At 55.1% G+C, this 11,578-nt stretch overlaps 1 protein-coding gene across 1 annotated transcript; it reads left to right on the forward strand.

The window, feature by feature from the left end:
• The first annotated feature begins 10,355 nt into the window (after window positions 1-10,355).
• On the forward strand, window positions 10,356-11,361 carry LOC132684706 (olfactory receptor 226-like). The gene has a single exon (XM_060641120.2). The coding sequence runs from the start codon at window positions 10,356-10,358 to the stop codon at window positions 11,310-11,312; it is 957 nt and encodes a 318-aa protein (XP_060497103.1). The 3' UTR covers window positions 11,313-11,361.
• Window positions 11,362-11,578: the final 217 nt, after the last annotated feature.

Raw genomic sequence — 11,578 nt, forward strand, 5'->3', positions numbered from 1 at the left:
CTATAACAGACTGTCCTTCACTTTGTGAGTTTCTTCAATCACATTTTATGTTATGACACTACCAGAAGTAGTGCTCAGGGAATACAGAGGAAATACTTAGCACAATTATGTGTTTAAATTAGGAGGGTAAAAACCAAAATTTAAGTAAGGTTTCCATATTTCACCTGAAGTGGTAAAATGTCAACACCAGGAGGCTGTTATAAGTTCCATACAAGGCAACCAATAATAAAATTATACAAAATACAAAAATATTATAAATACATCAAAATAGAAGTCTAAAAAATGTTCACATAACTCACAAGGAGACAAGAGAAAAAGAAACATGTACATGAGAAACAAGGGAACAAATAGAAAATAAAAAGCAAGTGGCAGATATAAGCCCCAACACATCAGTAATAATTTAAATGTAAAGGTTCTAACCACACAAATTAAAAGACAGATGTTGGCAGAGTGAATTTTTAAAAATTATCCAAATGTGTGCTGATTCAAGAAAAAAACATTTCATGTGAACATTAAACCAAAAAAAAGAAGTGGCTATATTGATATCAGACAAAATTTTCAGATAAAAGGAAATTACTAGGAAGAATGGGGGACATTACATAATGAAAAAAGACAAATCCACAATTCTTGGGCACTTCAAGATGCCATTCACAGCAATCAACAGAAGCTCAGCAAGGTCTGGAAGAATGGAACAGCAACCAACAGGATCACAGAGCACTTCCTACAACAAAGTCGAATACACATTCGTTTCATGCACACATGGTACATTCACCAAAACTGACTGTATCCTAGGTCACAAAATAAACCTTAACAAGCTTAAAATAATTTAAATCATACAGAATGTTTTCTGACCATAATAGAAAAAAACAAGAACTCAATAACAGAGAGACAATGGAAAAATCTGCAAACACTTGAAAATTAAACACACTTCTAAAAAAGCCATGGCTTAATGATGAAGTCTCAAATGAAATTTTGAAAATACGAAAAAGTGAATAAAAAATGAAAATAACATATCAGAATTTATGGGATGCCGCTAAAGTAATGGTGAGAGGGAAATTTATAGTGTTTGATACTTACGTGAGAGGAAAGATCTCAAATCCATAATCTGAATTGCTATCTCAAAAATCTAGAGAAAAAGTGAAAGGAAGGAAAGGAATAAAGGAAGGAGTAAGGAGGGAAACAAAAAAGATAAAACCAGAAATCAATGAAGTTAAAAACAGGAAAATAATAGCAAAACATTAGTGAAACAAAAAGCTGGGTTTTTGAAAAAAATAAAAATAAAATTAACACACTTCTAACAAGTTTGACAAAGATCAAAAAAGACCCAAATCAATACCTGGAATAGAAAAGGTGATAACCCAGGGTGCCTGGGTAGCTCAGTCGGTTGAGCATCTGACTCTTGACTTTGGCTCAGGTCGTGATCTTACCATTCATGAGATTGAGCCCCATGCCAGGCTCTGTGCTGACAATGTGGAGCCTGCTCGAGATTCTCTCTCTCCCTCTCTCTCTCTCTCTCTTTCTCTGCCCCTCCACTGCTCACGCTCTGTCTCTCTCTGTCTCTCAAAAATAAATTAAAATGTTTTAAAATTTTTTTTAAAGAAAAGAAAAGAAAATGGGTGTGTGCAAGCATTTCAGCAAAGAGGACATACAGATGTGTCATACGAGGACATGAAAGGATGCTCACCTCCATTAGCCATTAAGTGACTGCAGACAAAAAACACAATAAGGTATCACTACAGAACTACCAGAAAGGCTTTTTAAAAAATTAGTGATAATACCAAATGCTGGCAAGAAGTCAAGAAACGAAACCACTCATGCATCGCCGGTGGGGAGGTGAACAGTGCAGCCACGGCCGCCCTGTGGAATAATTCAGCAGTTCTTTTTCACCCTCAGACTAGACTTGCCCGCACGACTCAGCGACCGCACAGTTGGGCATTGACCCCAGAGCAGTGAAAACTTCCCTTCGTGCAGAAACGTTTACTCTGGCGCTTACAGTGGCTTTATTCGTGGTAGCCAGAAACTGGAAATTACTTAGGTGCCTTTCCGTGGCTCAACGGCTAACAAACCGTGGTGCATTCATACACGGAACATTGCTCGGCAGTAAGAAGGACCAAGGTATCGATACACACGGCGACTTGGGTGAACCTGAAGGAAATTATGCTGAATGAAAACAGCAATCTGAAAGGGACACATATCGCATGATCCCGCGTATACGATATTTCTGAAATAACAGTAGACATGGAGAACAGGTTAGCAGGGTTAGGTATGTGGGGGTGGAGGGGTGTGAATGCAAGGCGGCAGCCCCAGGGAGTTCACGTCATTGCTGTGGCGGTCACCTGAAGCTACACGTGTGGTAAAATTGTGAGTTCCACGGACGCACGAATGAGCACATGCACAACCGGCAAAACTTGAGAAAGCTCCCTGGATTGTTCCAAAGTGTATTTCCTGGATTGTGTACAGTTTGGGACTATTATAAATAAAACTGTTCAGAACATTCTTGTACAAGCCTTTTGGTGGATGTATATTCTGATTTCTCTTAAGTAAATACTGAGGAGCACAGTGGGGGGTCGGACGGCAGGACCGTGTGTAAGTCACCATGAAAGGTCGGAACTGTCTCCAAGGTGGTTGTGCTCTGTGGGGCTTCAGGTCCTCCACATCCTCTGCACTTACATAAATTTCCAGGAAATGCAAACAGGTTACAAACTAACCTGCGGTGACAGAAAGCAGGTCAGTGGTCGCCGGGAGACGTAGGTACGGGGAGGGGCAGGAAGGGGGAAAGTTTTGGGGGTGATGAAAATGCACATTCCGTTGGTTGTGGGAATGGTTTCATGGAGATATAAATATGTATATGTCGAAGCTAATCAAATTGTTCACTTCAAATATGTGCTATTTAATGTATGTCAATTGTCCCTCAATAGTCCTGTTCTCAAGGAAAGATTATCCTCCCACAAAGAAAACCCTGGGCCCAGAACCAATAAAATCAGCGATGCGTACAAAGCATACCAGCGGTGCCCATGATGGCTTTCTTCCAGGAGTGCCAAGTTGGTTTGGCATTAGGAAATCCATCATTGTCATTTGTCACACTGAAATACTAAGGGAGAAAAATCGTATTATCATCTTAAAAGAGGCAAAAAGTTTTATATTAAAAAAAAACATTTACTACAATAAATAAATACTTTGCAAACTAGAAATAGCAGGGAACTCCCTTAATCTGATAACAAGGATCATGGAAACACGCCACAGCAAGTGTCCGGCTCTCTGAGGCCGGAGACACCACAGGACAGCCCTCCCCACCTTGTCCCTTCCCACTTTGTCCCTCCCCACCTTGTCCCTCCCCACCTTGTCAGCCTCTGCTCTGCCCTGGGGGCTCTCACGGTGCAGTCAGTTAGGAGAAGGAAGTTGTAAGACAGGATGGGAGGGTGAAGCCCTCTTACCCACATACAATGTCACCGGGAATATAGGGAATCCAGAAGAATCTGCAGAGAAGTTAGAATTCATGACAAAGTTTACTTAGCAAGCTCACTGGACACAGTTAATAAACAAAAAGCCGTTATCTTTCTACATAAAAGCAGCAAACAGAAAATGAATTCTTTTAAGTAGCTACCACTTATAAAAACAACAAAAATATTAAATATCTAGGAATTACTCTAATGAAAGATGTGGAAAACCTTTACACAGACAACTGAGACATCACAGCAAAGTTTAAATAAGAATGGAAATATGCCAAGTTTATGAGTCAGAAAAGTTTATCTTCATTTTTAACGTTTATTGCTTTATTTTGAGAGAGCGAGAGAGTAAGAATGAGCAGGGGAGGGGCAGAGACGGAGAGAGAGAATCCCAAGAGAATCCCAGACTCCACACTATCATCACAGAGCCCTTCATGAGGATCGATCCCATGAGCCAAGATCATGACCTGAGCCGAAACCAAGAGTCAGAAGCTTAACCAACTGAACCACCCAGGTGCCCAGAAGACTCAATCTTGCAAAGAGAAAAAAAAATCTCCCAAATTAACTGCTGAAGGAGGGATCCCGGACCTAACAAAATGATTCTAGAATTGACATGGAATCCCGAATGGGCGGGCATAGCTGTCAAACCCACGAGCATCAGAATTGTGCAGCCCCATTTAGATTAGCAGTAACGCAGTTGTGGGGGTCTCCAATGCTTGTTGCCCAGCCAGTGTGGACGGAAGCAGACAGCAGGGTTAGGAGGGGATTCTCTGCTTCTTGACAGGAGGGGTGGCCTGCTGCCCAGCTGACAGGGACAGTAGAGCTGGGGAGAAGGTGGATGAGGACAGGCGGGTGCTGCTACCAAGGGTCAGAGAGTGTAGTCTGAGGGCTGGGGTTTCCTTCCTTTTCGCTTCTCAAACAGGAGGCTGGAGCCTGTGTCCATGCTGACGTTAGAAGGCAGACCCAGCAGCAAAAGCCAGGGGAGGGCCCTTAGGGGTTGGGGGCCAGGTGCAGAGCTCAGCACAGCCAGGAGCAGGAAAGCCCCCAGGATGTGTGTGCATAAAGATAAGGTGTCTGAAGCAGGATGTCAGAGTCCCTGCCCCTTGGCTTGTTTTCTGAGAAGGGGTGGGGCGGGGGCCAGGGTTTAGGACACCTGCTTGGGGAAGGCAGGGACGGGGGGGGGGGGGGGCAGGGGGGCGGGGGGGAGGCTGCCAGAGATCTTGCTGCAGGGGGCAGGGGTGAGCACCGAGGTTGGGGAGGGGGTGGTGGGCCCGAGGTGGGACTAAGGTGCTGGGGGAGTGATGTGAGAAACAGGCAGGACCTTCATCTACACGGCTCGGATCCAGAGGTGAGGTTCTGGGCCATGGGAAGCCAGGGGTGTCTGTGGGAAGGGGCTGAGCGGGCACAGGGAAACAGGAGGCCGGGAGCTGTGAGTGGGGAGGGCTGTCTGTGGATGCTGGGGTCCCCAGAAAAAAACTCCACCCAGCCACCAGAGTCTGCAACAAACTAGCAAGAAGCCAGCAGCCCTACAGCCCAAGACACACCCGCGGAGAGACCCCCGACCCCACTGCCGGAGACAGGCCAGGCTCCCGGGAGGGTGCAGGGGTGCTGGGGTTTGCACCAGGGCAGGAAGCCCCAAGCAGGCCAGGGCGAGGGCGAGGGCGAGGACACTCACACGGGTCACAGAGCTTCCTGCTCTGGAAGGCTCCAGCCACCTCTCTGCAAAGCTGCCTGGTGGCACAGGTGGAGCCCAGGGCGCCATGGTCAGCCCTGCCTCAGGGCCCAGCAGGGAAGATGGCATAGGGGCCGAGAGTGTGGACACGTGGACCAGTATCTGAGCGTCCTCTCTTGGCCACTCGCGCTGGCCACGCTCTTGTCGCATCACACTACACCTGAAGAGCCTCGTCCAGCGCGAGTGAGAGTTAGCCTACAGCAACGGAAGAGCAGCCAGCCAGCCCTGCTCCCGCACCCTCCTTGGCCCCCCAAGCGCCCACCTCCGGGAGGTTCCGCGAGGTTCCGGACTCACATGTCCACGCCCCCACCTAACTTCCTCTCATCCTAAATCTGCACTCGGAAAACTTCCTCCCGCCCCCCCTCCGAAGACTCCAAAAGCCACCGATCCCACATCCTTGGGCCCTCGCTCCTGCACCCCATGCCGGATCCATCAGCAAACCCAGCGACGCCCTGCGCCACCACGGCGATCGCGAGCTCGGACTGCAGCCTGCACCCCATCTGGACCCCGCCAGTCTGCCCCCCCTCCCCGGCAGCCCTGCTCTGCCCAGAACCTGGGCCGTCTCCGGGGCGCCGCCAGGCCGCACCCACCGGGGAGCTGGGCCGCTGAGCCCTCCCCAGCTCTGAGTCCAGGCCTGTCCCGCCACACCCAGCACACAGAAATCACCCCATTCCCCACCCGGCAGCCCACGCCACCCCCGCGGTCCACAGCATTCTGGACAAGCTATAACTGCACCCCAGACCTCCTCCGTGACCCCGCTGGCGGGAGCGCTCTTCCCCAATCCCGCTTGTGGGTTCCCTGCAGCACCAGAGCGCCACACACAGGAGCTTGTCTGCTCAGTGTCGTATCTGGAGTCCAGGGCCCGGCTGAGACGCTGTAGGAGCCGGCAGACTTTGCTGAGAACACGTGCCTTCTTTAAAATGACTTAGGGGCCCAGGGACACAAGGCCAACCAATGCCGCCCTGGGCCACCAGAGAGGCAGCTCCAGAGATCTGGATTCCACTGAGGCACAGACCCCAGGCCCAGCAGACAGCAGGTCCCTTGCCCACCTCTAAGGGGCCGGTCTGCCGTCCCCTGTGGCCTGTGGGGACCCTTCTCTGACTGAGTACAGAGACTGACAGGACAGTGTGGGCAGACCTTGGACCCCATGTGGCAGGGAAGGGCTGTAGCCCAGTGCGGGGTCCTGGACACCTTCCTCTCACCTCCACCTCTGTGGGAGAGAGGGACACACCTCCGCCCCACAGCTGTGTCACAGCTGACAAAGGGGCATCTCTGACCACCTCATGTGACCCTCACAGTGACCAGCTGGAGAGCAGGGAGGTGGGTGACCATGAGGCAGCATGGAGCCCATTCAGGGGAGAGGGCTCTGGGACCAGCTTGGGCCTGCTCGTCACCCACAGTTCTGGCGGGGTGGGGGCAGAGACTTCCGGGCCCCTCTGCTGCACTGAGCTGCTGCTGGTTGGATGAGAGTGACCCCCATACCCACACCCCACCCCCATCAGGTCACAGCTGCCCTGTGCCCACGAGGAAGCCAGGGAGGCCATCTGGCCTCTGATTCTGGCCACTTTGGCTGACAAAGCTGCTCCCAGGGGGTGTGGGTCCCTGAGCAGAGGCTCAAGGGTTTCCCAAGAGGAGCCGCTGGTGTCTTGGGCACCAGCCCCTGGGACAGCGGGGAGGGACGGAGCCTTGCCACTCTGCCCAGTTCCTGCTCTGCCTGTCTCTCCTGTGAGACCTTCTCCAGTGAGCAGATGGTGAGTGAGGGCTGAGGTAAGCTTTCCGTCTGCCGCTCGGTTATGCTTTAGAAACACACTCGTTCGTGGTCTGGGGGGCCTGGGGGTGCTCAGCTCCTGGGCTGCCCAAGCTCTCCCCATGCAGAGGGGATGTTCCCAAAGGCCGCGAACCGGGGGTCCCCTGTACTTTCCCCCCACACCTGACTCTTGGTCCTGTGAAACGCAGACAACAGGGGAGGCACCAGTGGCCGCCTCGGACTGGAGGTCTCTTTGTCTCTTTCATTTGTGGGGAGGGGTCTTCGCAGCGGCTCATCTCGTTTCGTGTCTTCCAAGCTCTGTCCTGGACCTGCATGCTTACGGGGTATGTGACATCCCTGGGAGGGGGAGACCCATGGGGCCGGCACCCAGCGCAGCATTCAGCTGAGAGCAAGACACAGCCCTGTCAGAGCCCTCTGTCACCTCTCATGCCGAGCCCCCTCTCAGCACCCAAGGACCAGGTAGGGACCCGCTTTTGCTGAGTCCCTGGCTGGAACAGCACCGAGTCCTGAGGAAAGCCAGAGAACTGAGAGACCCTCCCCTCCACCCGTGAGGAGCTGGGGCTGGGGGTTGAGAGCAGAGGGCGGGCGGGGCTGGGATTCCAAACCCGATCTCCCACCTAAAACCAGCAGTCTCCACACAGGTGAGAGCTGAAAGGTGCACGTGTCTGTGTGCAGTGCATCCCTGAATGTGCACAGGCATGTGCACCTGTGTCTGTGTGTGCTCCTGCTCGTGAGTTTGTGTGTGCCCACGCATGCGATGAAGGCAACAAGCTGAACAGTCTGTCTCGAACCAGTGTCTCTGAGGGCCCGGTGTCTGTGGTCTGGGGGTTTATCCCTGTGTCCGTGGTCTGGGGGTTTATCCCTGTGTCCGTGTGTGTTTCTGTGGCACAGCGCATGGCTCCTGAGGCTTAGGCCGTGGGGGGTGGGGGCCAGCACCCGTCTCCTGGGCAGGACCGGGGCTATCGGGGCATCTGTGTGTCTAAGGCTTGGGCACCGAGGTCTGTGTGCCAGATCTGGATCTGCTGGGGGGCGTGAGCAGGTGCGTCGTCCAGCTGGCAGGACCCTGGTGTCTGCATGAACACCTGCATCAGGGGCCTCTCGTGGGGCGTGCAGGGCTTTGACTCAGGGAGGCTGGGTGCCTGAGCGAATCTGTTTGGGGGAGGACACGTGTGATTCTGCACCCATGTGAAGTTTGGGGAGCACACATGGAGCATCACGGTGGAGCCTCGGGACTCACCGTGTGTCCTCTCCTGTCTGTGTGACGAGATCTTGGGGCCCCTAATGAAGCACCAGTCTCCCATCCCGTCGGCTAAGCGGATGGTTTTGCTCCCTCTTTCACACAGACAAACAGGCTCTGGATGAGAGAGACATTGATTCCAAGTCCAACAGCTGATCAGTGGCAGGTCTGAGCAGACACTGCTGGAGTCACCAGGGGCCACGGTCGGGGAGAGATAGAGCCCCAGCTACGGGGGAGCTGACCAGGCCCACTGAGATCTGGCCAGGCCGCCTCCTGCTGCATAGGCATCGCTGCCCACCTGGGCCACCAAACCCACCCGAGTGAACGCAGCAGATGTGCAGGCTTTCTGTGGTCCTCAGAGCTGGTGTATCCCCACCCCCTCGTGGCGTTCTGGGGCCAGGACAGCCCAGCAAGGGTCTTGCTCTGACCCCATGGGACAACCGAGGCAGAGAGGGTGGCTATCCCATCCCAGGCACAGGTGTCTCCTGGAGGGTGGGGTTTAAACTGGAGCCACCCATCCCAGAGCCACACCCTAGAGCTCTGGGATCTGCTGCCTGGGATCTGGGGCAGCATGCAGGGGAGAGAGGCAAAGGGCTTGTGGTCACTCAAGGGCACAGGCCAGGAGGAGCCCTGGGGAGTTCTGGGGTTCTGGGAAGAAGCAGGAAGCCGAGAAGAGCTGACACCTGGGCTGGGGGCAGCCCACCCTACCAGGTCCTGGGCTCAAGGGCCGCCCCAGAAGGGGCATCTACTCCATCAGGGCAGGAGGACCGCCCTCCACACCCTGCTCGGCCCCAAGCTCAGGTCTGAGGCCCCGGTGGGTAAGGCCTGGTGTGGGGGATGCCCTCTGAGGGCTCACAGCAGCACTCACTTCAGCGGCACATATACTAAACTTGAGGGTTCAAGGCAGCAAGATGCAGAACAGAGGCTGGTTTTTGTCCTCCAAGCCCATTCTCCATATCAGCCAGCTTGTTTTAGCAAACTCACTTCCACATCAAGTGTACAGATGCACTCAGGGTGCAGGTAAGAAGCCAAAACCCCAACCGTCCTACAAATGAGTGGATTGGTCCCGACACAGTTTTTGAAGATCAGGAAGCACGCCTGTGGCCTGCAGGGACGTTCCTAGGACAGAGGCCCTGGCTGATGTGGGGCGGGGTGCAGGGGAGCATTTCAGGGGGCCCCTGAGCCAGGAAACCCGTGGGCGGGCAGGAGGGGAATGCCCAGGGTGAAGGAAGCTGACTTCTGTTTTTAGGGTCTGGCCCTTTCACTGTTGTGAAACAGGTCCTTGTGGAGGCGAGGAAGCCACCTGCCAGTCCTGCCCCTTTGATCCCCTAGCCATCCCTGCAGGGGCTGGAATTGGGGGGCACAGGAAGTCATGGCCCTGAGGGCCCCCTGCACACCTCTGGCCGTACCAGTGCGGCTTGGACAGAACCAGGCGAGCCACACATGGAGTCGGGCGGTGGAAGGCTGGACCCCCAGGGCCCATGGCAGGGAGCACGGCTCACCTGGCCAGGACAGGGTGTCAAGGGGACCCAGGGTGGGAAACTCGGCCTCCTGCATCCTCCCAATTCCCTGGGACCCTGAATTCTCCTAGGGAACTGGCACCCCAGGAGTGGCCATGTTCCCCATCAGCCCCTGTGGCACAAGCCCACGGACGTCCTCCTCAGCATCCCACCCCCCTGGAGGTGTGATAGGTCTGCATCCAACCTGCAGGGAAAGTTCTGACTGTCGTCCTGCATACAGATGAGGAAGCCCCATCTCATGGCCGCAGATACCCTCCCCCCCGCCTGACCCAAGAAGACGGCGGGAGCCCAGCACGTCCCTGTCCACCCCAGGCCAACCCCTTGCCCCCTGCCCCACAGCACCCATTCTCCTAACCTGGGTGACCTTGGCCACGGCCTCCCCCACCATCCTGTGGGGCCCCATCCACACCCGTGAGCAGGTCCCCAGTCCGGGCCCCTGAGACGTTCTCATGGCACCCAGCACACCACAGCCTTCATCCAGTCTGCGGCCAGGCAGGGCCGGTGGCCCCAGGGCAGAGCCCACATCTGCCCAGATCCCACCCAGTGCCTGAGGGGAGGCCCACCCGTGGGCAGCAGAGCAGGGGCCGTGGCCTCCAGCACCCCACCCACCAGCCAGCATCTGACCCATTGTCTCTGCCACCAGGTGCACACCATGCCCTTCGGGGACAATCGCTCGGAAGTGACAGAGTTCATCCTGGTGGGCTTCTCGGGCTCGCTGGGCCTCCACGTGTGCCTGGTGGTGCTGTTCACGCTAGCCTACATGCTGACCGTCACAGAGAACGTGGTCGTCGTCGCCGTGATCCGGGTCAGCCCCCAGCTGCACAAGCCCATGTATGTCTTCCTCAGCAACCTGTCCTTCCTGGAGGTGTGGTACGTCTCCGTCACCGTGCCCAAGATGCTGCTCAGCCTGGCGGAGCCCCAGTTCCGACACATCTCCTTCGCGGGCTGCATGGCGCAGCTGTATTTCTTCCTGGCGCTGGCCTGCACCGAGTGCACGCTCCTGGGGGTCATGGCCTACGACCGCTACGTGGCCATCTGCAGCCCCCTGCGCTACCCGGCCATCATGAGCCCCAGCCTCTGCAGCTTCCTGGCCGCCAGCTCCTGGCTCTCGGGCTTCGCCGTCTCCCTGGGAAAGGTCTTCTTCATCTCGCGCCTGGGCTACTGTGGCCCCAACGTCATGAACCACTTCTTCTGCGACGTGTCCCCCCTGCTGAGCCTCGCGTGCTCCGACGTGTCCATGGCGGAGCTGGTCGACTTCCTCCTGGCTCTGCTCATCCTGCTGGGGCCGCTGCAGCTCACCATCTTCTCGTACGCCGCCATCCTCGGCACCGTGCTGCGCATCCCGTCCGCCGCCGGCCGGCGCAAGGCCTTCTCCACCTGTGCCTCGCACCTGGCCGTGGTGGTCATCTTCTACTCCGCCTCCCTCTTCATCTACGCCCGGCCACGCGCCATCTACTCCTTTGACCTCAACAAGGTGGTGTCCGTGGTCTACACGGTGCTCACGCCCCTGCTCAACCCCATCATCTACTGCCTGCGGAACCAGGAGGTCAAGGAGGCCCTACGCAAGGCAGTGCAGAGGGTGGCCCAGGCCCTGGGTGCCCCGTCCTAGGGGCCTCCCTGGGACCTCGCGCTCCCTCAGAACTGCTCCAGACCTCTGTGTCTCCAGTTTATCTCCTGAGTGGCTCCGGTGGGGTGAGGGGCTGAAGGCAGAGTCCTTCCTGTCCCTCATCTGAGTGGTGCCTGCCCAGGACACAGGTTTGGTGACCACCCCAACCTGGCTCACCCCTTCCCAATGCCTGGAACAGACGCCCCGTGTGGAGCCCCCAACCCTGACCCTCTCCGGGTGCCACACAAGGTATCATCCTGGGACACTTT

This window comes from Panthera onca, chromosome D2 (assembly GCF_046562875.1).
Source record: "Panthera onca isolate mPanOnc1 chromosome D2, mPanOnc1 haplotype 2, whole genome shotgun sequence".
Classification (NCBI taxonomy): domain Eukaryota; kingdom Metazoa; phylum Chordata; class Mammalia; order Carnivora; family Felidae; genus Panthera; species Panthera onca.